The 24,667-nt window shown below is 37.5% G+C and overlaps 1 protein-coding gene across 8 annotated transcripts in view; it reads right to left on the reverse strand.

Moving 5' to 3' along the window:
* The window catches only part of VPS13D (vacuolar protein sorting 13 homolog D), a 197,534-nt gene that overhangs the window by 87,593 nt on the left and 85,274 nt on the right, over window positions 1–24,667 (reverse strand). For 7 of the 8 annotated variants that reach the window (XR_012155549.1, XR_012155551.1, XR_012155552.1 and 4 more), the window contains exons 48-62: window positions 23,951–24,142; window positions 23,122–23,248; window positions 21,167–21,309; window positions 17,347–17,477; window positions 16,578–16,753; window positions 15,855–15,978; window positions 14,622–14,857; window positions 12,880–12,988; window positions 11,219–11,382; window positions 10,390–10,498; window positions 7,226–7,405; window positions 6,778–6,894; window positions 6,301–6,450; window positions 4,824–4,973; window positions 3,609–3,705 (exon numbers count right to left, since the gene is read on the reverse strand). Coding sequence is in view for 3 of the 8 variants with exons in the window: in XM_073316658.1 (XP_073172759.1) it covers window positions 3,609–3,705; window positions 4,824–4,973; window positions 6,301–6,450; window positions 6,778–6,894; window positions 7,226–7,405; window positions 10,390–10,498; window positions 11,219–11,382; window positions 12,880–12,988; window positions 14,622–14,857; window positions 15,855–15,978; window positions 16,578–16,753; window positions 17,347–17,477; window positions 21,167–21,309; window positions 23,122–23,248; window positions 23,951–24,142 (2,205 nt within the window). In the remaining 5 variants the exon portion in view is untranslated. Of the gene's footprint in view, window positions 1–3,608; window positions 3,706–4,823; window positions 4,974–6,300; window positions 6,451–6,777; window positions 6,895–7,225; window positions 7,406–10,389; window positions 10,499–11,218; window positions 11,383–12,879; window positions 12,989–14,621; window positions 14,858–15,854; window positions 15,979–16,577; window positions 16,754–17,346; window positions 17,478–21,166; window positions 21,310–23,121; window positions 23,249–23,950; window positions 24,143–24,667 lie in introns of those variants that run through there. The other variant, XM_073316659.1, reaches the window with a different exon arrangement.

Raw genomic sequence — 24,667 nt, forward strand, 5'->3', positions numbered from 1 at the left:
TGTACTGAGGAAGACAAAGTAGTACACAAATATCTTATAACTACACAACCTTCCCTGTGCGTTTTGAGACACAGTCTATTAAGGGAGCTACATTTAGAAAAGTAAATATGAAGTTTGGCAGTCAAATAAATCTGTTCTTTTTGCTTCCTTCATACTTTCTTATATGTCGACGTTTTGAAATAATGTATTAAGTACTTGACATTGATAATGAGTTTAGGCTTCTTGCCCCAACTAGAATGGAAATTGAGAAAATCTCTACAAAAAATATTAAAACCTGTCTCAAATAGCACCTTGTCCGGTTCTGTCAATAGACTAGCTATTACCAGAGTATGGTGAGGGGGCAAAGAAATAATTTTCTATTTAAAAAACCCCTTATATGAAAATACTGGGGAACAGACAGTGATAGCTACAGGCTAATATATTCAGTGCTGAGGCAGGGGGAAGGGGAAACCCCGACATCAGCCCCCGCCTCCCTCCCTGGGCTCTCTCCACAGCACTCCCTCACACTCACACATATACACACACACCTGCCTCTGATCAACAGCACGAGCATTCCACATGAATGGTTTGCTGTGTGTCCCGGAGCAGATCAGCACACCACACAAAGGCTGTCAGAAACAGTCCTTTGAAAGGGGAGGGGCACATGTCTCCAGGGCAGCAGAGTTCAAAACAATGAGCAGAGTGGTCACTTGAGGCATTATGGGACAGCTCTGGAGGCCAATTACAGTGCAGAAAGCAATCAAGTGTCTACACCGGTAATAGAGCACCGGAGTGTCTGTGCAAATAGTCTTACGACTCTCGTCGAGGTGTTTTTTTTGCAGCGCTGCAACTGAGGAGTTTCTGCGCACAAAGTGGCTTGGCAGTGTGAGCACAAAGAGCTGCTTTACTGTACAGAAACCTGCCAGTGTAGACAAGCCCTCAGGCAGAGATGTGTTAAATGGATCATGTGGGAAAATGAAAATAAAATCAAAACTCCAGAGAATATACGCCAACTGATTCAAATGATTAGCAAAGTCAGTGTGACTCACTGAGCTTCCACAAATATTACACAGCTTGTTTAAAGCATCAAACAAGAAAAAGATTCCCAAAATAACAAAGGAAGATTACTAGAACTAAAGGAGATTAAGTATGCCCTTGTTGCCAAGAAGACTAATGGCATTTTGGGCTGTATAAGTAGGGGCACTGCCAGCAGATCGAGGGACTTGATCATTCCCCTCTATTCGACATTGGTGAGGCCTCATCTGGAGTGCTGTGTCCAGTTTTGGGCCCCACACTACAAGAAGGATGTGGAAAAATTGGAAAGCATCCAGTGGACGGCAACAAAAATGATTAGGGGACTGGAACACATGACTTATGAGGAGAGGCTGAGGAAACTGGGACTGTTTAGTCTGCAGAAGAGAAGGATGAGGGGGGATTTGATAGCTGCTTTCAACTACCTGAAAGGGGGTTCCAAAGAGGATGGATCTAGACTGTTCTCAGTGGTAGCAGATAACAGAACAAGGAGTAATGGTCTCAAGTTGCAGTGTGGGAGGTTTTGGTTGGAAATTAGGAAAAACTTTTTCACTAGGAGGGTGGTGAAGCACTGGAATGCGTTACCTAGGGAGGTGGTGGAATCTTCTTCCTTAGAGGTTTTCAAGGTCAGGCTTGACAAAGCCCTGGCTGGGATGATTTAGTTGTGGATTGGTCCTGCTTTGAGCAGGGGGTTGGACAAGATAACCTCCTCAGGTCCCTTCCAACCCTGATATTCTATGATTAGTTTGCCAACCAACAAAAATAATTTAAGTAGCTCCAGCAAGAAATAGGTTTCTTTTCCATAGTTCAGAATCGCTCCTGACCTCAGTTACATTGATTGTCTCGGGGGAATTCTGGGACAGATTGCGGTGAAATTTGTTACTTTGGAAAGAGAATCTCCTTTTTGCTCTGGAAGAAATTTCTATAGCATGTTGACATATGCAATATGTAAATACCAAGCAGGCTGAAAAGCAAACTGCAGAGACTTTTTGTTCCCCTTTATGGATTCCTTACAATGAATCAAGATGACCTCAAAGACTTTTCTTTTTTCCCCAAATGGAAATAATACTTCACATCTGGAATAAATGTATCCTCCCTCTTATTTCTGGAGGATACAGACAAACTTTTTGGAGGACCTCAACTGTGGTATAAAATAAGGCAGTATCCTTAGCTTCAATTTCTTCCACCCTCAAGCTGAGGGGGAAAAGGATACAGTTTCAGTCTTTGCCTCCCTCACTTCAGTTTGGGGAAGACAGGAGGTGAGAAACAGCTCAGTTACCCCCTCAAGTGACTATTAGAACCTCTAAAGATCTTCTTCGGACCTCCAGAAAAGAGAACAATTTCCAGTATTTCAAATACAAATGATACAAGCTGCTTCTTTCTTTCTTTCTTTCTAGAGCTCATGAGACCATCTTTATAAATCATAAAGCATTTCTAATTGTTTTGTCATATACATTTAAGCACTTACCAAGTTTAACCACATTTTGTCTGCACCTTTAATGTCTCTTAGTGAGATCTAGTTTGTATGCAGACTGTGATCTCTTTACAGCAAAGAACCAATGAGAAACAAGGAAACAAGAGAGAGCACAAGCAATGCAGTAAACTGAGAGGAAGGACAGTCCAGTTGTTAGGGTACTAGCTTGAGAGCTAGGAGACCAAGTTTTAATTCTTTGCTCTACCAGAGGCTTCCCATATGACTCCAGGCAAAGTCATTCAGTCTTTTTGTGCCTCGGTTCCCCATCTGTAAACAGGGGATAACAACATTGCCCTATCTCACAGGTAGAATTACATTCAAGATTGTGAGGCACTCAGCTACTAGAGTGGGCTTGTCTGCACTTGGAAATTTACAGAAATAGCTATTCTGGAATAGTTGTTTTGATATGTTTGTAGAAGTGTATCCACACAGGGATTTATCCCAAATTAATTATTCCAGATTATACCAAAATAATTATTCCAGAACTGCTATTTCAGCAAATTTCCAAATGTTGATAAGCCTCAAAATAGATAGATGCCTCTCTAACCCTCCTAAGAGATTAAAACATTCCAAGGTCTGTTTTGCTTCAACTAAGAGCAAGAAACCTTTTTATTCCACTTAAAGCCATGGGTATGGATGTCACAAGTTAAGAGGTCGGGGCAGCCAAAAAGTTTTCTGAATTAACTAAGAGGAAGTGTCGCAGGAACAAATGAATGGAGATCCAGTCGCTAGCCTTGAGTTTGTTTAATAAACAAAATTGCCAAACAAAGTGGTTGGCTAAATAACAACATTTCTTTTACCCTAGTTCAGCTGAATCCAGATACAGGAACTGAAGAGGAATATTAAACTTCTTCCCATAGGGACTCAGCTCAACTGTGCACGGGACAATAAAATGTTCTATGAGTCATTCCCCAAATCTTGGAACAAACACTGCACAGTATGTAAGCTGCTATTGACACATCTTAGCTTTCCAGCTTTTTACAGTGGAAGTTTTCAGGCTGTCAAAGGCTTTCAAGTTAACAGTGGAAATTGCCAGGCATTTTGAACTAATTTTGTATGCAGACAACAGGGATACAATAAAACCTGCATACTGTGGAACTGACCTTGTAACTTTATACTGTACCTGATTCCGAGTGATCATAGCCAAAGAAACTCAATAGTTTCAGGAGTAGTTTCTCCTCAATTTGGATTGTGAACCTCCGAGCTGTGATCATCAGATGCTACAGAGATAAATATATCTCAATTTACTTTGTGAACAACAGAAATAATTCTCCATCTACTCTCATTAACAATAAAAAATCTATTGTAACTTGACACAGTTCTTTTATTCATAGGGTTTCATAATACAATTCCCATTGTCAAAATGTCTTGGGCCCTTCCCCCCTCCCCCTACAGTTACAAGAAATCTGCAGTAAATTGTATTTGGTTAGTTCTTGTAACTATCTGTGCTTAATTACGAAATGTTAAAATTGCAGAGTTATTACCGTCCAAGGAACTCTGACATTGCAATCAGCTATTTTTCAAATATGTCCAAATTAATACAGACTTACTTTGAAGGTTTAAGTTTCATACTGGGCCTTAAGAACCAACCTAGTTTTCTTACTGCTGTGTAGGCTAGGATTAGTAAATAATGTTATATATAACTATTAACATTTGTAGTTATGCTTCTAAATTAGGATTGATGCTACAAGGTGGAAGCTGTTCATCACAAGGACCACGGGAAAAAAAATTCACGTTATATACATTATGTAAAGCATGGAACAGTTGATCCTGCCCATTCATTATGGTAGGTGGGGTCTCTCAGTTCTCTGAGGCAACAGCTAGTGGGCCTGAAGGCTAGATTCCTAGACTTGAAGCACTAAAGGTTTGGTCTAATTTGGCAACTTCTGCAATTCCATGTACTGTTATAATATGCAATATTCTTCAGATGACTAATTAAATTCAGGACCTTATTGTCATTCTTGATGGTGTCGGGGTGGAATTTAAAGATATTAACTTTTTTTTTGGAGACTAGCAGAAGATAATCCTAGGGTCCTGGTCAGTATTTTCTCCCTTAATAAATCAGCTTCTAAAATTTAACAGAGAACTATTAAAGAAAGTTAAATGGCTCCCACATTTGCCCATACTGTCACCACACTGTCGTCAACCGCAATGTACTTTAGGATACTTAGAGCATCAAAGGTCTGAATGAGAAAGGTCCTCTCAGCCACAAAAAGCTAGTACATCTGCACATTTGATTTAATTTAGACTACTTACAGATTAAAAACTAGGAATAGGTAAAAACAAACACTCTTAATAAACACTATGACATTTGAATGCTACAGTCAAACTTGATTACCTTGTATATATCAGTTAGTGCATTCTTACTGGGAAATTTCATTGCATTTAATTGCACTGCAGGGCCTGTCTCAATTGCTTCATTTTCACTGATTTGGGGGGTCAGAAAGAGCATGAAAGGCTGTGTTGTGCCAATGAGCTGATTATCCACCTGCAGAATTAACAAGAAAGCAGAAGAATGTGACAACTCTTCAGCATAGATAATGAAATCTAGGCTCTCTTTTTAAATTGAAAGATAAAAGTTTGCAAAAGGGGTGGGGTTGTTTATGTCTCGCGAATAGCAGACACACAGAACACACTATGCACATTTTATTTTTCTTACTCATTAAAATCCTTCCACAAGTGTTCAAAAATACCTCTCCTTTACCAGTGTTGTTACAACTAGCAACATATACAAATGTGCATGAGTATCTTGAAATGCTGGACACCATTAGGTAGTAGAAAATGGATCCTTAAAAAGCTCAACAAGTTTGATCTGAATTTTTAAAGGCATAAATCATAAAGCATTTATTGACAAAAAGATATGCAGAATTAAATTGCTTCCCAATTTTAAGTCTGCTTATGATACCCACCCTTTTTCAATTTACATATGATATTCTACAAAAACACAGTTGTCATTAAGAGAACTTACATCTTACAAATGGGCTTAGAAATACTTGGAAGGGTTTCATTTTCTCAAAAATGAGGCCAAATTGGACAGATTGGTTTCTGAGCCATGAATATGAAACACCACAATGGACGAGTACTAAAGTGGCACCCCCTAAAGGCCAAGCCCTAAATTCCCCCCCACTCAGGCAAAACACCATCTGAATAGAAACTGCAAGAATGTCTCTAAGCTTCTGTCCTACACTGACCTATGTATGGTACTATACGTACCACTGCTACCATCTTCAGTGCTTGATTATTCAGCTACAGCACCTGATGATTTTTGTAGAATAGTGAACAGAATGGGGAGGAAGTTTTTTGCAACGTTTATGCACATTACAAAGATTTTGACTTATACAACAGCGAAAATTAAAAAGGAATGGAAAGACTAAAGCAATAACTAGATTAGTGTCTCAACTACAGGTATATGACAGAGGACAATGAAAAAGCACAGGTGCAAAACATTACCTCTGGATCTGCAATCAAACAAAAAAAGAGGAAAGATTAGACTGAATGCTAATGTTTTACCTGATTGATTTAGGGTAGTGAACAGACATTTTGATCAGGTATTAGAGCAAAATTCTTCTCTTATAAGAAGGTGACCATGACACCTTTAATGTTGATATGCTGCAGACCAGACCTGGGCTTTTATTGTTTCATCTGAAACACATCACCTGTCCCTAAGCATTGTAAACTGCACAACAAATCACTTATTTGTTTATTTTACTTTATTACGTATAGACAGAACTTTATTACGTATAGACACAAACATCCTTTGCATCCTTACATAAGTTATGAAAATAAATGCACAAATTTGTTCCAAAAATAATTACCTGTACATCCTGTATACTGAGCTCAAGCACCTGACTGGTTGATAATTGTGTGTAGTGAACATTAATTCCAGTGAGGCTTGCAAATACCAGCTCTTCAGGGATTTTGTTAACTAAAGATAATCCTATTCCACCTTCTAATTTCACTAGCACCTGAAAACACAAAAACAATTTAAAAAAATTCTAGACACACACACTCACTCTGTTGGCCAATGCATTTACTTAACTGTTTTAAAAATATTCTCATTGCTAGCCAAGTCTTCAAATACATACAGAGGTCCTAAACTATACAAGCTTGTGTGACAAGCTGAATGACTTGCTATTTTAACTGCTGAAATTCAGTTTAGAATTTGGGGTTGTAACACGGGAAAAAAAACAGAGTAAGAGGTCTGAACAGTGATAAAGATTTATAAAGGACAATATTGTACGCACCCCTCCTTCACGGTAAAAAATAAAGGCCTATCAGTTTTATTATCTTACTTCCAATTCCTGATCTGTGTCTGGATTTTTTAACTTGCGCAGATCTTGTTCCGTAACTGGAAGTTCACCTCCTTCACACGATAAACGATCATTTCTACGTTGGTTAAAATCTGTTATCTAAAACAAAATGAACTACTAAGAAGCTTTTTCTTATTTATGTACAAGAAAAAAAATCAAGTGTACATTGCCTATATATGGCAGGACATAAGCTTTAAACTAAAAAATACAATGGCAACACTTCTGATCAAATCTGAAACCAATTCTATATTACATGAGATTTTTTTCCCCTTCATGCTATTACAAATTAATACTATGCTCCTCTACCTTTCTTTTGCATAAGAATTTACAGCTGCATTTTTAAATCATCCAAAATATTCCATACATTATAGAAACATCAGAACGAAAATTAATGATGACACTGCATCCAGAATTTATGAATAACTTTCACCTGAAGAACCCGAGTTGGCCCATCTGGGACAACTCTGACTGCCAGTACTCCTGACCCAGGCCTCATCTTCTGGTTTATAAACTGCTGTTCAGGCGGAATGGGCCCCAAAAGCTCTAGAGACGTATCAGGACCAAGAACCACTTCAGCTCCATCACACAAACCTGATATTCCCCCTTTTGCCTAGAAAAAAAAATAAATTAAAAGCACAAAGTCGAAACACTGAAATGATACAGAAGGGCACAGATAATGGTGTGTGAATACTTTAATTTTAAAATGTATTTCAAAATCACTTCTCTTCTATAGCTCAAGCTATTTCAATCAACTGAAAATGTATTTAATTTTTTTCTCTCTCTATTTATGCAGCTGGAGAAAAGAATCCACAATTGATTTGAGCAGATGGGCAGTTAGGCCAACTGTAAGATTCAGACAGCACAGGTGTAAGAGAGGAAGGCTGCCACAGAAGTTGTATTTTATGTTACTAGAGTTTCTGGTAAGTGAATGTCAACAATTGGCATGGTTAAAAAAAGTTGTCTGGGTCCATGATTAAACGTTCACCTTGCATCTTCAGACCTGAGAATGGGATCAAAGCCCTGCTCAAAGTGAGTGAAAGTTCTTCTTAAAAGGTATTCTGCAGAGGAACAGAAATGTTCTCGGATCTATTTTCTCATCTTTTATAATAGATCCAGAGTTAAGCCAAGTACACTATGACCGTCACTTGTTAAAAAGAGACTGACATCACTATGAGTTAAGTCTTAATAGTGGAACCTCTATTTCTTTGGTTACGTCAAACTGTCAAGAGAGGAACATGCTACCACCACCAATATGCAGCTAAGGCTGGATTGTCCACTATAAGAGGAATGTCCTAGCTTCTCGGTTTCCACAGTATACACAGATGTTACATCAAAGCAATTCCAATGTACTGCATAAATACACCACATGAAGGATGTATACAACTTGCATGTATATATTACAGGCATGCCACAATGCACATGGAAAGTCAATATAACGTTGTGGAAATAACATTTTGAAATTTAGTATCTTGCCAGATTGTATGTGTTTTTTTCCCCTGAAGAAGACAAAAAAACAATAAGACCATACTGAGGATTGACGGCTTGCTAATTTTTTTTTTTAGTTATTAAACAAAGTTAGTGGAGTCATAAAAACAAGAAAGTCCAGAAACCTGTAAACACAGGGTTAATTCATATGGTTTTAAAAAAAGATTTCTCCAGTTTAAAAAATAGTTTTGAATATGTGCTCTTGGATTGCAAACTTGCACAAGTTTCAGCACAATGAAAATTTTGTTACCCGAGTTTGGTTTATAAGGAAAGCAACAGGAAAATGGATGGCAAAGGGGACTGACTATGGTCTATAGAGCCTTCTAATGAAAGACAGATTAATAGTGGCTGAAACTCATCACAAACCGCTTGATGGCCAAAAGGAAATCAATTTGATGCTTTCAGTCTAGCTCCCAAAGGACACACCTCCACATCATAAATATATCAGATTGAGAGACTGGCATTCTTGTTGGTGGTCTCAGCCGAGAGGCTAAGAAGTGAATGAACACCGAGACTGAGTTACACTTTTATCTCAAGAAAAATCTCTTAAGATCAGGATTGAATCACATTGGCAGGGGCAACGTGGGAGTGTTTCACCACTGCTGTCCTTTCTCTCTCTCTCCCCTAGAGATAGAGGACTTCAATCTCCAAGATTCTCAACCTTGCACCTTACAAGCATAGCATTCACATAAGCTTCACCAGAACAGAACTGCAGATCGTCTTAAAACACATTAAAAATATTTTCCTTAATTTTTATCCTCTCTGCTTGTAACAAAAAAGAGATTTGTCTCAGGCTTGAAACTGGATCTTGACGGAATATTTCCTCCTCCATTGCATGTACATGCTGTTTTGTTATTATAGGATTAGTCATCAGCATGGCAGAACTGCTGGTGTTTTGTTTTGAATGAACAAACATAACTGAAGCAATTGTTTTGGAAAAAACAGCACATAAAAATTACATGGAATTTAGAAACAAGAAAAAAAGGCAGGTCAAATATAGGGCTCACAAATCTTGACAGTGTCCCTTTAACCACGGAATTCTGAATAGTGATGCTATTATCCTGTAACTTACAAATCCATTCCAGATGCATAATGTAACAGTCAGTCTTTGATCAAAGGGCTCACATAGCAAATACCATAGTCCCTCTTTACACTAAGTCAGGGTTGATTTTTATTGGTATAGCTTGCACAACACAGTGTCTTTGAACATCCTATTATAAAATATCAACTCATCACAATCATATTTATCACAAAAATCAAATCCTGTTTTCTACTGCAAGAGGTAGTATATGTACACAGAATATATCTTCTAATAAACTTTGTAAACAAGATACAGATAAGTATGAGTAAAACACAAACACATAGTAACAGCTACAAGAGATCATAAATATCAACAGTCTTTAACTTTCAGGGCCAGAGTTTCAAAACAATGTCTCACATTTCTGAGCACATACCCTGCATGCAGGCATCAAAATTTATCAGACGCAAATGTATGTGTTAGCTGTTTGAAAAGTACACGTACAAGTGTCACACAGAACGTAATAAAGCATGCATGACTGGAAACAAAGTTGAGGTATGAAAGTCATATGTCCTGATTGTCAGAAGTATGAGCACACACAACTCCAACTGACAACAGAGAGCTGTAGGTGCTCTGCATCTCTGAAAATCAGGCCCTTAGGCCAAAATTTTCAGATTGGGGTGCCTTAAGTTAGGGCACTCTATTTATTTATAACTCTATTTAGCATCTAAAATGTTGGTCTGATTTTTAGCAGTGATGTACAATTCTGGCTTATATGAACTTTCAGTGGATTTAAGTGCCTAACTGTGGTACCCAAGACTAAAAACTCTGGTTTCAGTTTTCCAATCCCTTTGTTTGCAAATCCACAAAGATAGGTTGCCTCATGTTTAATTAATTTTACCAATAAAAATATGTGAAGACAATTAAATTTACATCATGTGAATTCCTAGTGGAATCTTTGGGTTTTCCCCCCACCTCTTTCAAGGTTTGGTCTTTTAAACAAAGTTTGTAATACCACTAGCCCGTCTGATTTGGACACCAATCACCTCAGCCAGCAACCAAAACAAGTCAGATGCAGAATTAATACTGACCTGCACAACGAGGCCATGCATACCACAGGTTAACTTGCCATCTCGAAAACTCCACGTCTGAGTAGTACTGCGCCGTCGATCCGGCTTTCTCAGCATCAGGGGCTCATACCTGGGGGGGAAGGGGGGGGGGAGAAGTGAGACCCCAAAAATTTCCACGTTTAGATTCCATTGTTGGGAAGTTTTTAAATTAGTCACGCTTCCCTATTTTGTTCTATTCTGGCTTCCTCACCCGTAGCTCTTAAAAGTATTATTTCAATTTGCTCCCGGCTGCATTGCATTAACTGTCCATTTATTTAAGGGCAAAGGCAACCAACAAAAGAGATACAATACACATATGAAGACAAATAGTATTTAGTGCCTCTGTAAGGTTGACAGTCTTTAAGAATGAAGCACTCTATTTATCCAAAGGGACAGATAGCCCAAGTAGTGTTAGATGTATCTCTACCATGACCTGAAAAGAGCAATTTTGGGAGTGGGGGGATAATTCAATCCATGTGCCCTTTTAATATTTAGCCTTCCTGCTGTTCCAGGGCAGCCAGTCAGTGCCACTTGTGGAGGTGGTAGTTTTGGTGATGTAGACACTCCTTCTCAAGGAATTGTTCTGTGACAAAACACTTACAAGATGGTAACTTTTGGGTTTTACCAGCTCTGACTGGATTCAAACTGGTGATATAGCAATGGCAGGCTATGAATACAATTACTGATCCCTCAAGCCATCCAATAATCTAATTTAAACATCTTAGACTATTTAACTTTTGTAACTTTTTATAGTTGTACTCTTTTTTTGTTTTTAATCTGTAACAAGTAAATAGAATTCCTATCCAGAGACCTGTTATCTGTGACTGCAGCCAGGCCGGCAATATCTAAAATCATGGAGGACTCAACAGATCGAGGCGAAGAAGGCTTATTGGGGTTATGAGGAACTGAGGAACCTTCATGGCAAAGCATGCCGGTGCCAGTCATTCTCCAAAGTTGGGATCGCTTCCCTGGCTCCTGTAGCATATGCATAAAAGATTAAGTTGATCATAAATAATGCAGAGCAAACAATATATATTTATATTTAAATTACTGAATTCAGTAAGTGACGGTATTTGGAATGACTTTTACATATTCATGTTCACGGACCCGATATAAAATTCGGTGCTAATAGTACCTATTAAAGTCTACTGCAATTATCAATAGCCAATGAGAATACTTTGATATCAAATGTGCATAAATCCCACACATATTGGTAACTCTGAGGCTATTAGGCTACACAAACAAACAATACTGTTCAATAATGCTTCTATTTTCAAAACATGTGCTTTTATTTACATACACTTCTTAAAAAATTTGTAAAGAAATGATTGGCTTATTTACATTGCCATCTTCTTTTACAACAAAAGGACTTTTTGTCTGCAACTTCATCACCACCTCTAACTTCTCTCTTGGTCCTTTACTCTTCACTATAACCCTAGAGGCATCTCACCTCTAAATGTAACGTTTCTTACTACTTTTATTCTGATTACTCCTTTCTCTTTCTCTATCTCTGACCTTCATCTCTCTCCTGCATCAGTACATGAAGCTACTTGAATTTTCTTCAACAGAAGATCTCTAGTTTCTTTTCCTCAAATACGCTCACCTTTTTTTCTCTATCCACCCTCTTAATTTCCATACCTGGCTTCCCAGAAACCTCTGCTCTTCTATGCTTTTCTCAGAGCAAAAATATCTGCAAGACCCATATCCACATCTGTTACTATCCACTTCATTCTTCCTTTGATCTAGCAGTCTGCAATCATTTTCCTTAAACCCCTCATTGGATCATTGCCACTACTGTATTGTTGGCATCCAACAATCTCCTCTCCAGACTATCATTCCTCCAGTTTATAAGCGTGATCACCTCACTTAGTCTTTATTGACCTTTATCAATTCCCTTCTCCCAGTGAATACAAACTTCGTATCAACCAACTATTTTCAAATCTTTCAACAGCTTTGGCTCCTCTCACTCTCTGGACCTACCACACACTACTCCTCCTCCCTGTGCTCTCTTTTATTCTGCTGGGTCTGAGCTACTCTGATCTCCTCCTCCTTCACTATTAAATAATTAAAAAGTGCTATATAAGTGCTAAGTATCATTACTATCATAATGAAAGGATCTTTAATGACTTATTTCACCTATAACAGATTCTCTCTGTTCTCCATCTTACAGAGGCTATTAACCGTTACAAATCCAAACCTAAAACACAACATTTCCTCTGTTTCCTTCTCCCAACTCCCTTCAGCACTTACCCCAGCTCACTCTTTTATAGTCAGTCTATTATATTATGGACATGGCATGCTTTTTTAACAGAAAAGAAAATGTCTTGTAATACTAAATACACAACTAAAACAAACTATATATAATTAGGTAATATTTAGAGCAGCGTTCTAAAGTGTCTGTGTGACTAGGATCATACCGCAACAACATTCTTAGCAAAATACTGTTTCTGAACCCTCACTGGAGTCTCATACCTTCTTCTTTAGTATGACTCTCTGTGTCTTTGGAGAAACATCCAGGACAAGCTCTGCATAAGCAACATCTTTATTTGAAGCAACTGGCCTTCCAGTTCCCTCTTGCAAACTAGAATTGCGAGAAAATCCAACATGCATTCAGATACATTCCTATAAAAAGTGTCTGTCTCTTCTGAATACTGAGTCAGAACCATACCTAACTATTAACAGGACAACTTATGCTGGTCCTTCGCTAGACGTTATGCAAATTTAAGTCAGGTTACCCATGACACTATTTCCCCCCATTTTTGGAATCACGAGGGTAAACCATCAGCATGGTATTTATATTATTAAAAGTGTTGTGTGTCTAGAATTAGTAATAGGAGCTAAAAGTCCAACTCGGAGTTCAATTTGATAAGCAGATTAATGCTTCCATTGCTTACATTAATATTGGTAAGGCAGAATCAGCATTTTCATCAAAAGCTATCTTCAGTGTTCTATAGCTCAGTTACACAAGTGTATCTGGACTGAAATGCAACTAGTAAGTTACAAGCAATAGTTGCCCTGTGGCAGTGCTCTGAACCACCATGGGTAAGATCAAGTTTTCGATACATGTCCTGATCGTTCGTTCCCTTGGATAGCAGATATTGTGGTAACTGTGGATGCAGTAAGTTAAATCCCTAAGGGGCCACTACGTGAAATTAATAATGCTTAGCTCCTCATCTTTCAACAATTGGTTATACAGAGGAGATACTGATCAAAAGAAATCATATCCAGAAGAACTGGTAGACAACGTGCTCTGTACATGCACATGTGAACATCTTAAAATCCATTTAATATTTAGTTTACATTTTAACTAATCTTGGCTCAGTCATGACAATAAGCAACATATACGTGTAGCAACATCTTCCACCATAATCTACAGTAACAAAGATGTTATAAGAAGCCCTCGCTCAAAGATCAACTCCCCTCTCTTTGAGATATTCAGTGATCCTCAATTCAACTGGAGACATCACAAAGAGCAGATATCCTAGCTGAAGACACCAGGTCCTCATCTCACTTTTCTCAGAAATCAGTCCCCCACCCCTATCTTCCAGTGGGTCCCATTACTAACCTACCTCCCACCCATGTTTTCCACCATGATCTAATCTGGTATGGAACCAGATCTTTCTTTCTTCCACTGCTTCTCTGGCTGACAGTACTATAACTCTGTCTTTGTAATACCAGAAAAGACTCAATGCTCTACTATTAATGACAGCCTGAGGTTAAAAGAACTGAAAGACCAGAACTAATTAAAAGTAGAGATTCATTCTGACAGAAAAATTTAATCATGTAAGAAGCATCCCTCGTGCAGTACACGAGCTACTCTCTCAGTTTATGTGCCGTAAGTATTAATTTGTTTGGCAATACATAAAAAAATTAAGTATCACAAGACCATGCAAGATAAGCATCATATTACCAAATTTACAGACAAGCGAACTGAGACATTGTGAGGCAAAGTTATTTGCCCAGGTTCTCAGAAAAAGTCAGTGGCAGAGCAAGAAATGCAACCCTGGAATCCTGACTCCCAGTCTTCTTTTCTAACTAAGAGTCTCCTCTTGTTGACCCTGTAGCCAGCGTAAGTTTATCGGTATGTGAAATCCTTACACAGATAAGCACTGTATAACAGCAACAGTTTTAAAAAAGAACAGCTTCCACTGACGGCTGAATATTCACCACTTGCTTTCAAAGGCTATTTTCAATATAATATGAAAAGGAGTTACCCTGAGAAAGTATACGTAGCAGCAATATAAATGAAATTTTCATAATAAAGCTGTTTGCCGTCTTGAAAGTCATTCATGCTGCAGGTAATTTCTGAGGAGCCTGCCCCTTTAACTGTCAGCATGATAAAAGGTGGCAGGGTGGGTTCATCCCATGCATAGTCCGAAGAAGTCATTGGCTTCACTTCAGTGCAGAGTCTGGGCTCTGCAACACCATGCTGAGTAAAAACAACTGGGACCTATAATAATGAAAGAAGACTTTAGAAAATGGTAGGTGTAAGTGAGTCAGGAGTCAGCTGCTATTGCCAGTGTAGTTCAGGGTTGTGATTTTCTAGTTTTTCAGCACGTTAGTTGCATTTTATAGGTCATATGTTATTTCCCTGATTTGACAAAAAATTATTCCATGCCATTTCAATTTTTGCTTCCTTCTTATGGTTTAAGAAATTTTATTCCTCCATACAAGTCTCACCATTAAAGTTTGTCTGATGATGAATGTTAAAATACTTTGCACTTGTAGAGTATCTTCCATCCAAAGCTCCCAATGCCTTCAGTCCTCTGGGAGATATTATTTTATATATAAGCAAGCTGAGGTATAGCTAAGTTAGATGACTTGCGAGGGTCACAACAATTCAGCATCAAAGCCTAAAATAGAACTGGGTAGCCCTGAATCTCAGTCTCCTATTCTAAACACAAAAGACATACTTCTTTGTAGGATAAAAATTGCAATTGCTGGCATGGAACTTAAATAATGCCTCACTTTAGGCATCTCCAGTGGATAGGGTATAGGACTGAGAATCAGGAGGCCTGGACTCTATTCCCAGCTATGCTATTAATGTGCTGTATGATACAGAACAAGTCATAAATCATCTAACACCTCCGTTTCCTCATTTGTGACAGTAATGATACCGATCCTCCTTTGTAAAAGAGCTTTGAGATCTATATATGAAAAAACACGTGCATGTTTTTCATGTATAGATGACGGTAAATAAATAAATAAATAAATAGATAGATAATTCAGTAAGATGATGCTTTCTAGTAAGAAGCTCAGTAACACTAACTTGTTCTGAAAACTAAAAAGATTTTAATGCTGACATATACAAATGCTTCTCATGATGTGAACTTTCCAATCACTTCACTAGGCAAACCGGTGCAGCTCTTTTACAGAATAGTTGAGAATACATCAAGTACACACAATTAAAATGGTTTTTACTTTTCAATGGATCTATAGCTCTTTACCTTAGAAAAATTGTCTATGCGAAAAGGAGGAGGTAACTGATCAGTGTCACCAAATGAAATGCGGTACGTGGCTCCTCGAAGGGTAATTTCAACTCGTAAAAAGTAACATTTTCCGAGAGTGTCTCTGCAGAACAACAACAAAACAGCACAATACATTTAAAGCATTCATAAACTGGAGCTATAAACTAGTTCCTAGGTCAGCATTGTGTAACCAATGCTGCATCAATTAGTCAAACAATTTCTGGAACAGCTTAGGCATATATTAAAAAGGTACAGTAGAAAAAAAATGTAATCTAATCCTCCAGCTATACAACTGGCTTGGGCAGGACTTCCCCAAGGTAAGTGCAATAATTCATTATTTCTTTTATGCAATTCTGTTTCGATTGTTAAATTGTGCCCATCACCATGGTATGTGTAAGCTAAATCATCTCCATGCTGATAAAATCCTTGGACTTTAACACTGTAGTACATTTCTCTCTCTCACACATACGTAGACTATTTCACAGCAAATGTACACAAGCATTCACAGCTCTTTTAATTAAGATACTTAACAGTCCACCAGTCAGAAAGTATCTGCTTTTCACGTTAAACCAAAGAAAAACAGGTCAAACACAAGAGAAGCAGACATCTGACATGTTACTGTAGTCACAAGTTTAGACATTTGCCTCTTTAGCAGACACAGAAGACAACTTTAAATATATATCATCCATGTACAGCAACTACCTCATATTGATATGGAAGGAGCTATTTTTGTTGACTTCAAAACCCCCAGACCAAACGCAGTTTGGAACCTCCATTAGCCGTACACATAATAATTGATCATAATCGTTACGTGGCCAGTGGAACACAACGCTGGAACCAGGAAGAGTGGAGATATAGCCATCAGGATTTGACGTACCCTAATAACAAAAAGACAGGCGGTAACATCACCACTACCTTAAAAACAACACACTATAAATAATCTATACAGACCGTGAAATTTGAATGAAGCAATTTTTTCATGAAATGAATGGTGGCAACTGGATACACAGGAAAATATATTCTCATAACCAAGTATTAATAGTAGTTTATATTTTTCACACCAACTTTCATCCTGAAGCATCTCCAAATAATTTACCATTATATATAAACATCGCAATGGCATCACTTCCTGGATGGAGGGGACCAGAACCTGTCTTCACAGAACGTGTTGCGCAATGATAGGGGGAGGGGATATTTTGGGAAAGGGCACACGTACAAACCCCTATTTCTTTAAAAAGGGTCACAGGATCTTTAATGTGCATACAAATTATATAGGAGCTCATTTTTCAAGGTCTGATCCAACAGCCTTACAAGAAACTCAGATATATCTAATTCAGAAAGGCAGAGTCAACACTATTGGGATTTTACCTTATGATAATTACACTTCCCCTTCTTTAAAGATAATCTTCTATGAAATATGTTTATGCTATTAAAAAATAGCAAATATTTGCTAGTAGAAAGGTAGTCTTACCTGACCTCTGGCAAATTCCCGTTGAGCAAAGGCAAGCTTGTGTGATGATTTATTATCTAATAGGTAACGGGGTGCAAATGTTACCACGCAAGTGTCAATATAACGACCTCTGCCCTTCTTAACATCAATACCTAAGAAGAAGAAAGTCTGTTAAAAATAAAAATATCTACTGTCTGAAAAAAATATTTAGTATAAGAAATGTAAACTTTTAAAATAATGTTTCTCAGACGCAATGCATATGTTCTACAGCTTGCACAGATTTCAAACAGAAATAGTAAACAAAATCTGGTTTATATAATGCCACTTGCTATATTTTTTTATTGTCTATAAAGTGGAATGTAGTAGTTTAGTCTTGTCAGCATTATAGATGGCACAATAGCATGTGCCTTGGGGTCCTTTTCAGAAGTTACGTTTATTTTCCTCTTCAAAAGAAGGGTCCAAACCATCTTCAGTTGGAGTCTTAGAGATGTGAAGTAAGTTACCATGAGCTCCTCAAATCATGAAAACCAGGTACATGAACACTGATAGGCAAACAAACACCCCAGAAGTTCCTCAAAACACATTGCGGGAAAAAGCACTTCATTGTGAAAATTCAGCCTGAGGTTTCAATGAATGGTAGTGTTCTGAAAGAGGAATAACTGTGTCCTTGGGGCACTGACAGAGAAGTGAGTAGTCATGCTCTCCCATCCCTTTTACTGGCTTACCTAGGTTGCTGTGCAGCAATTTCTTAGAGATGGGTAAAATGAGACTACACTGCAGTTCAAACTAGGTGAGCCAGAATCATGTTTGAACAAGGCATTAAAGGATATGGGTGAAGGACAGTGAGTCAAAGCAGTGCCTAACAACCAATTCCTAAAATAAAATTTTCATCCCATAAAATTCAGTGGGTTGCTTGGCCCTTAGGCACCAAAAACATGAAGCATTATATCCAAATTGCTGATTACTGAGTTCTAACACCTTTGGGCCTCCCTCCCTTTTGTAAATTATCTGTCTTTTTCTTTCAAACAGCTGCTTTAGTGGTTCTTCCCTTCCATCCAATATTCCACCCCTGCTTATTCCAGAAGGTAAAAATGCCTTTAGGAAAAAGTGAAAAATTATATGAACAACACGAGAAAGGAGAAACACCCTGGAAACAGACATGGAATAAAATGAAAAGGGGGGAAAAAAAAGAAGACAGGAGAGAGGTCTGGAAACAAAAGCACCTATAAATACCCAACATGAAAAACACCAAGGCAGTATATGGCATAGAAGCTATAGTAGAGACATCCAAAAGAAATTCAGGAAGTATGCAACAGTGCCTTTAGCGACTGTCAAAATGGTGCTTTGAAAACTACTACATAAGTGTAAATATGTAAACATAGGAAGCCTTAAAGGACAGTTTGCAAACAGAGGTCACAGAAACTCGAAGAGCACTGAGGAAATACAAAATAAAAAATAGCTCAGATAACTCACACTGTCATTGCTTGGAGAACATATTTTAATTACTATAGTTGCTATTCCAAATAATTCAAGTATTCCTATTGAACTTCTTTTCAATACTACATGATTCAATTCTTTTCTGCTACACCCCAGAAAACTGTAAGAGCTTTTGCTTCCTTTATTTTCCTTAGGATTTCCGCTTCTATCACTATCAATAGCAGCATGTGCTAACATGCTTCTATGAAAATCCTTCACGTACACTGAATCAGAAAACATTGTAGCCAGTGGTGCACTTCCTTAGGCTAGAATCAACAAACCTGATGCAAGCAAATAATGTACTAAAAATTTGAAATATGGACTAATTTAATCTATATTCTCTCACTCAATTTGACAGCACACATGTATATCAGGTTAACTGCAACATTCATATAAAAGTTCCAAGTTATTTTAAGAGAAACGCAAAAAACCGACATACTGGCGAAGCTTGTTTTTGTATTAAGGACCCAAAAGTGAAATGAAGCCAAAATTTTAGCTATTTACTTTTCCCCCCTGTGTATTAGACTAAACGTGTAGAAGTGACAATGGTAAATTTACACAATCAATTACAATTTGTGACAGCTTGTTTTGACACCAAGGCATGGGTAATTTGTCTCATGCCTTAGTACTTAACATTGCAACAAGATTCCTACAATGCATCAGGAGAAAAGGCCCAAATAACATAAGATTTATACTTCAAGGATATGTTATTTGCAATGCAAAACTACCACCACAGTTTCACTCAATGATCTTTTAAAGACAACTGCTTTGGGAAATGTACCAGCCTGTTACGTTTTCCATTAACTGAAATAATATTCCTGAACAGCCCCGCCTTGTTAAAATATGACCTGTGCTGTCTTGCTTCACAAGCTGCAACAAATGAAGTTCTGAACCTGAAACATGGCCTCAGAGAGAAAAACCTCTCTATTCAGAGGGTGGGGCAAACATCTTTTAATGAAAAGGAAAAACTGACACACCCCAAATTTTAGGGTCAGATCAAGATGGATTACTTTCTATTACACACACAGTGTCAGCAAGGTTTATGCAGCCGCTCAGATTGCATTTCAGTAGTATTGCAGTCTGTTCATACTAGAAACCTCGAAGTGTTAATGGAGATTTCCATCTCGTATGTCACAGGGGCCAAGGATCAGACCCAGAAGACGTTACTTTAGTTCTACATTCTTAACAAAAGGTCAGAAGCTGAGCCTTCTTTGGTAGGATTTGGAGTGTTTCCGTGCAACATTTATTAACAGAAATGATTACAATCAAGTTGCTGGGATTATGATGTTTAGAAAGAGGCTAGTCAGAAATGATCTTTACAGAAAAATCAAATAAAACAAAAATTTCCACTAATGTTAAAATAATGGAGCAGGAGCCTTAGGCCTAGAGAAAGAGCTCAATTAAATTTCTCTCCAGTCCTATGAAAGCACCCTTAGACTGCTGAAGGAAAGGAGAGATGGGGGATGCATTTCCTTCAGGTTTTTTTTTTAAGATTTTTTTTAAATTGGTATTTGAATGAATATATCTATAAAATTCATTTATTCCTCTGGCAAATGTAAGCAGTTTAAATTCTCTTCAAAACTTGAAGTGGATTACCTGACCATTCATTTTTACACATTAACTAACAAATCACATAATTCTATGTTTTCAGACATACGTGGATGTTTTTCAGATAGGTTAGATGAGAATTAATCAGAAAAGAGGCTATGAAGAAAAATGGAAGCTGCTGGGTTTGGGTGCTGAGTTTTTTTGAAAACCTGACCGTGGTAATTATAAGTAACACCACATAATATTTTAAAGCACTTTACCCTCTTTATTCTTACAACACTCTTGAGGGGTAAGTACAGTAGTTATTATCATTTTACCGATAGGGAAACTCAGGTAAAGTTTAAGCTATTGCTCAAGGCCACAAAAGATATCCATGTTACAGTTAGGATTAGAACACAGGTATTCCAGGCCCCTGGTCCCTGTGTTGAGATTTTACCACTGTCTTATTATATTAACCTTTCCCAGTTAGAGACTTGTTTTTATATCCAATTATGCCACGGGTATAATGAGTTTAGTAGCCTAAATCTGTCTCCATCATAAGAGCACTGCATAATTCAATGGAAAACACTTGACATAGCAATTCACGTTAGGAATTCCCTTTTCACTGAATAACGAAGTTATAAATGAAGTTAAATGCAGGGAAGCTTGCTCCCCAAAAGTCTTTATAGTCACTGCAGTATTTGAGAGACCGAGAGTATGTATGTGTGGTTTTGTTTGGAGAGGTAGAGGGAAAAATTTTATTTCTTACTGTTATACAGAGGCAAAGGTGGTTGCACCATTTCTGTAATATTTAACAAATTGATCCATGATTACATACCAATGTTATAAATCAGGCCAGGTCGGTTTCCCTGCTGGATCACTTTAAGGGCTCGGACACCGCTGCCTCCATCCAGTGAGAATCCCTGACACCAGCCAGGCATACCTTTGGGATGGATTCCTTTTCCAATTCGCATTGTACAACTATGGGTAACGAAAAAACATGCTGATTAACTCATCTAAATAATGGGATAAGTATCAGAACAATACTTTGGCAGTTTTTCTGCTGAACCTAGATGTATTCAGACTGTATATAGTATCAAAACTATTACAAACTAAAAGCAAAATCTCTTGCCTAGTAATAATACATTACATATTTTAGCATGTTTTATCTAAAATTCTTTAAGCATCTTGCAAACATTAATGAAAACTCAATGGCCACAGGAGGCAGGCATTAACAACACTATTTTTCAGGTGGGTAAACTGAGGCAAGGAGAGGCTCAGTGATTTGAATAGTTTTTTTTAGAAGTAAAATATCTGTGTGACTATAAACAAATTTCAAATCACATTTTCCTAAAATTAGCAACCAACTCAGTATTTTTACCTTCTGTTTTCAATTTTTTTTTCCATGGCAGACCAGTTAAACCTCTTAATAATCAACAAATCTAGGTTTCCTTTCAATAATAATAATCACCACCACAACTACCAAGGTTTTATACAGCACTATTCATTAGCTGAACTCAAAGCACTTGAAGAAACTGTGATGTGCTCAGTAAAATGTTGCCAATTTTTCTTCCTCAGATTAGGTTCAACTTAATATTATTTCTCAGACCACATCACAAAAATCAGCATCACAATTGGCAGTGTCCATTATCTTTCTGACAATCTCAACAGAAGGGCCTAGGAATTAAAATAGGCTTGGAGAGACTTTTTCATTTACCAAACTGGATTTTTTTTTTAAAGTCTTGATTTTTTTCAATATACATTTTCACCAATGATTAAGAATGATCATTAAAGAGTGAATCATGTTTCCAGAGGGCAATCCATTAAGAAATCTCCTGACAGACTGCTGTATCTATAGCATTCCTTGCAACCATACATGGGGATTGATGATCAGTGGATCCATGTAGTAGCAGATTCTCCCAAAGAACAACTGGGTATAGCTAGGCAGGAAGCCTGTGCTGAGATAAACTTCATGATGCACCAGGGTTAAACGACTCCAAAATCCTGTCATTCCCTTGTGCATCAGAAACATAGCAGTTCTGCTGCAAGTAGTAGTTAACTCATATATGAAATGGGTAGTTTGGGACAGTTTTTGAGGCTAATGGATATGTTCAGAATAATAAGTCAAAATAGGTGGGAAAATCAGCAAAGAACTGAGCAATGAGTCACTGAAGCAGTAATAAGCCACCACAAATTACAAAGATGCCTCAATTTTCCTTTTTTGCTGTTAAATACTTTCAATATATTTAAATTAGTATTTTTATAAATATATATGCATGTGTGTACATATATATATATCATTTAAAACCGTCCATGTTTTTGACGAGTTCAGTCAATTAAATTCAAACTCAAAAAGGTAGACTTTTTTTAAACACACGTTTTGAGTAATTGTTTGATGTTTATCCTATGTGCCTATTACTTGATGTCTTTTTATGCTAGTCAAATTATTTTAGTTGTAGTAAGGACATTATCAGAGTGAGCAGTCTAGATTTTCTTGCTTTACCAAGTTATGAAAAGAAGCATGATTTCCATACATGTAAAATAAAAAAAAAACAACACAGCAGACTGCTTTTACAATAAAACTAGCCAACCAAATAGTTAATTTTCAGTATCAAATGTCTAAATAGTGAGTAAGCTCATTTCAGTATCTCAAACTAAACACCTTACCAGGTCATCCTGCCAACAAAGGCTTTTTCCTACAGGATATTCATACTTAAATATCAGCACCAGATTCTCTCACTAATTAATTTTCATTCTTTGTAAGCATTTTTCCTTCCCATCAACATTACTTACAAGTTTGCCTGTTCTTTATCAGCATAACAGAAGAGAAGTGGGCTCAGGCTTCTAGCAAGCTCATGTTCTTCAAACTGACCTGCAGCATCTGTCTTTGCATTGTCCTGTCTGAAGATCAGTGGTAACCCTTTGAAAAAAAAAAAAATCATAAATGAAACTTTAATTTACACTCAAATTTAAAACAAAAATATACTTCATTCAGGACCAGGGTCTATATTATTAGTTGTGAAAATGGGAACAAGTTTCAGAACAATTTTAAATTTTTATGTAGTATGTAACCCACTGGTCAGCATATTCAACTCTGTGTCTGATCCCCCCAGGATATGAGATTGTTACAACTCCAAGCTACACAACCTGGCTTTTTAGATCAAGCTGCAGAGTCTGATGCTTTCAACTCTAGAGTTCTCTGCTTTATACCTTTGTATATTGGCCAAGATGGCATTATCACAATACAATTATTGCTTTAGACTTCTGTGACTTGATGAAGGTTCTTGAAGTGTTTGAAAAACAAATTCTAACATTTTATTTTGATGTACACAGAGCCTAACCAAGACTCTAACTTCGGCACCTTACTACATTTAAAAATGCATAAACTACCAAGATTTAAAATCTTCATTGCAGCAACTCAGTCATTTCATGGTTTATGAGATACCTTCACAATGAGAACGGATATTTGCTACTTGATACAGCCTATTTTCTGCAAATTCATTTTCTTTAATCCATTTTCAAAAGTTGTGCATGGCTGCATAGCAAATCAATACTAAACAGCATCCTCACTTCCAGGTGAGTGACGGTCATTAACGGTTATGAAAGGCTAAGTTAAACATACCGGTTTTGTTAATCAGCCAATATGGCGCAGAAATGTATATTTTTAGAGACCCTTCAGCTCGACATACAATCCTTATGGTTAGGTTTAGTTGTCGCTTGTTGACATCGTACAATCGCATTCGGACCATATAGTTTTGTGTCCCAGGAGGAATCAACAGCTCCTTGCATAGTGGAAAGTTTTCCAATGACACGCCTAAAAAACAAACACACACAAAAAAAAACATGTTCTCCTGACTGTTCGGAGAAAGAGTCAAGTCTTCCTGGAATATTTCGTACAGCTTTCTATGATTTTACTTCCTTTTAAAACTACCTGTTTAACTTTTGAACATGAGCTAAGAAGCTACTGTCATCACAGTCCTCAAACTAAATCTCAAAATGATATATATGCCTTGGGCAGGCCCTCTGCATAAGGGCAAATTTCACCTGTTGAGAATATTCTCACAGCTCAGCCAGTGTTGAAAAAAATAATTCTGTCATATCTCACTATCTTCCTTCAATATCAGTATTTCTAACACTCACATGGACACTACTCAGAGAAGAACTACCTCATACCAGCCTGATGTGCATTAACTATCTGTGTGGATACTGCAGCTGAGCACTGAGAATTCCCTAGTGCACTTTGATCAAAGCACACTACTGAACCTTTCAATGCACAGCCATGAGGTCCACATAGACAGTTAAGGCGGAGCAGGCTAGCATGAGGCAGATATATACCCCA

The sequence above is a fragment of the Lepidochelys kempii genome, chromosome 18 (assembly GCF_965140265.1).
Source record: "Lepidochelys kempii isolate rLepKem1 chromosome 18, rLepKem1.hap2, whole genome shotgun sequence".
NCBI classification, from domain to species: domain Eukaryota; kingdom Metazoa; phylum Chordata; order Testudines; family Cheloniidae; genus Lepidochelys; species Lepidochelys kempii.